This window comes from Euphorbia lathyris, chromosome 9 (assembly GCF_963576675.1).
Source record: "Euphorbia lathyris chromosome 9, ddEupLath1.1, whole genome shotgun sequence".
Taxonomy (NCBI): Eukaryota; Viridiplantae; Streptophyta; class Magnoliopsida; order Malpighiales; family Euphorbiaceae; genus Euphorbia; species Euphorbia lathyris.
Genome location: NC_088918.1, coordinates 16383300 through 16384672, shown reverse-complemented (window position 1 = coordinate 16384672; position 1373 = coordinate 16383300). Strand labels below are relative to the sequence as shown.

Here is a 1373-nt window from a genome sequence, read left to right as displayed (position 1 = left end):
CAGTTGGGGCTAGATTTATAATTTGTCTTTCTAAACAACCATTGTAATTAATTAATTTCAACGTTTTAATAATCAGATTTTATTGCACATATAGCCCACTACGTTTTATATATAAAAACCAAGATCTTCTCTACAAAGATAGACAGATTGCTTTCCTTATTTGCTTCTCTCGTTCTTATCCAAATTCTTGTTTCAACTTAATCATCACCTTTAAGAAGAGCTAAATTCCTAAGTTTTCTTTTCATCTATTGGAGAAAAAAGGCGTAGATCATATGATGAAGTTACCGCCGGCACCACCTCCATTACCAGCTCCGGTGAGCAACAGCCACCGTGGCCGGCAGTTAGATTTGAGAGGGCAGAGCTCTGTTTCTACAGGTACTAAAGAAATGTGGGAAAAACTGTTCGATGAAGGATACAGAGCCGATGTTGTAATTAACACAGACAATGACCGGGGATCCATCTTTGCTCATTCAAATATCCTCGGCATTGCTTCTCCCGTGATGCGAGGTTTGTTAAAGCAAGCCTCGAAACATCGAGGCAGACGATCAATCTCCATTCGTGGCGTTCCACACAAGGCTGTTCGAGTTTTCATTGGATTCTTGTACTCTTTCTCTTACGAGAAAGAGGACGAGGGAGAGGAAAGGGAAGAGGAATCTGTGTTGCTGCAACTTCTGGTACTTTCACATGTATATGTGGTACCAGAACTGAAGGAACTATGCGTTCAAAGGTTAGAACTACAAGGCTTTCTCACAACTGAAAACGTAGTAGATATCTTTCAGCTTGCATTACTATGTGATGCACCTCGTCTTAGCTTCATTTCTCGCCGGATGATTCTCCGGAACTTGGAGAGTGTTTCAGTTATGGAAGGATGGAAAGCCATGAAGGAAAGCCGTCCCAAGGAGAAAGAATGAGAAATAAGAAGAAAAATAAAAAATTAAAGAGAGATGGAAAAAATGGTGTAATTGATTTTTAATTTTTATTTTGGGGTTTGTTTGTGATAATTAGATAATATTGGGGTTAATTTATAAAATAAATAGATATAAGGATAAAATTAACTTTTTTCCTTTTGACTTTTAACATTGTTAGTCAATTTGTCATGTATTTACTAACGGAATGAACCTCAAGATACCATTTTATAAATTTTTAAACCACAAAGATGCCGATCGAAAACAACAGGTGTAACACAAGGTTTATTTTTATATTTTTACATAAAATTTATACAACACTTTTATAAGATTTTAAATTAGTTAGGATAGGCATAAAGATCATTTGGCCCCTTGAACTATAGTGGAAAAATCAACTAACCCTTATTCTACCTAAATAACCAATCAAGCCCTTCAAAAGTTCAATTTTCATCAAATCACTCCCTCAAA

The 1373-nt window shown here is 36.1% G+C and overlaps 1 protein-coding gene across 1 annotated transcript; it reads left to right on the top strand.

Annotated features, from left to right (window-relative positions):
- Positions 1–275: 275 nt before the first annotated feature.
- On the top strand, positions 276–911 carry LOC136207267 (BTB/POZ and TAZ domain-containing protein 4-like). Its single transcript, XM_065998560.1, has one exon. The coding sequence runs from the start codon at positions 276–278 to the stop codon at positions 909–911; it is 636 nt and encodes a 211-aa protein (XP_065854632.1).
- Positions 912–1373: the final 462 nt, after the last annotated feature.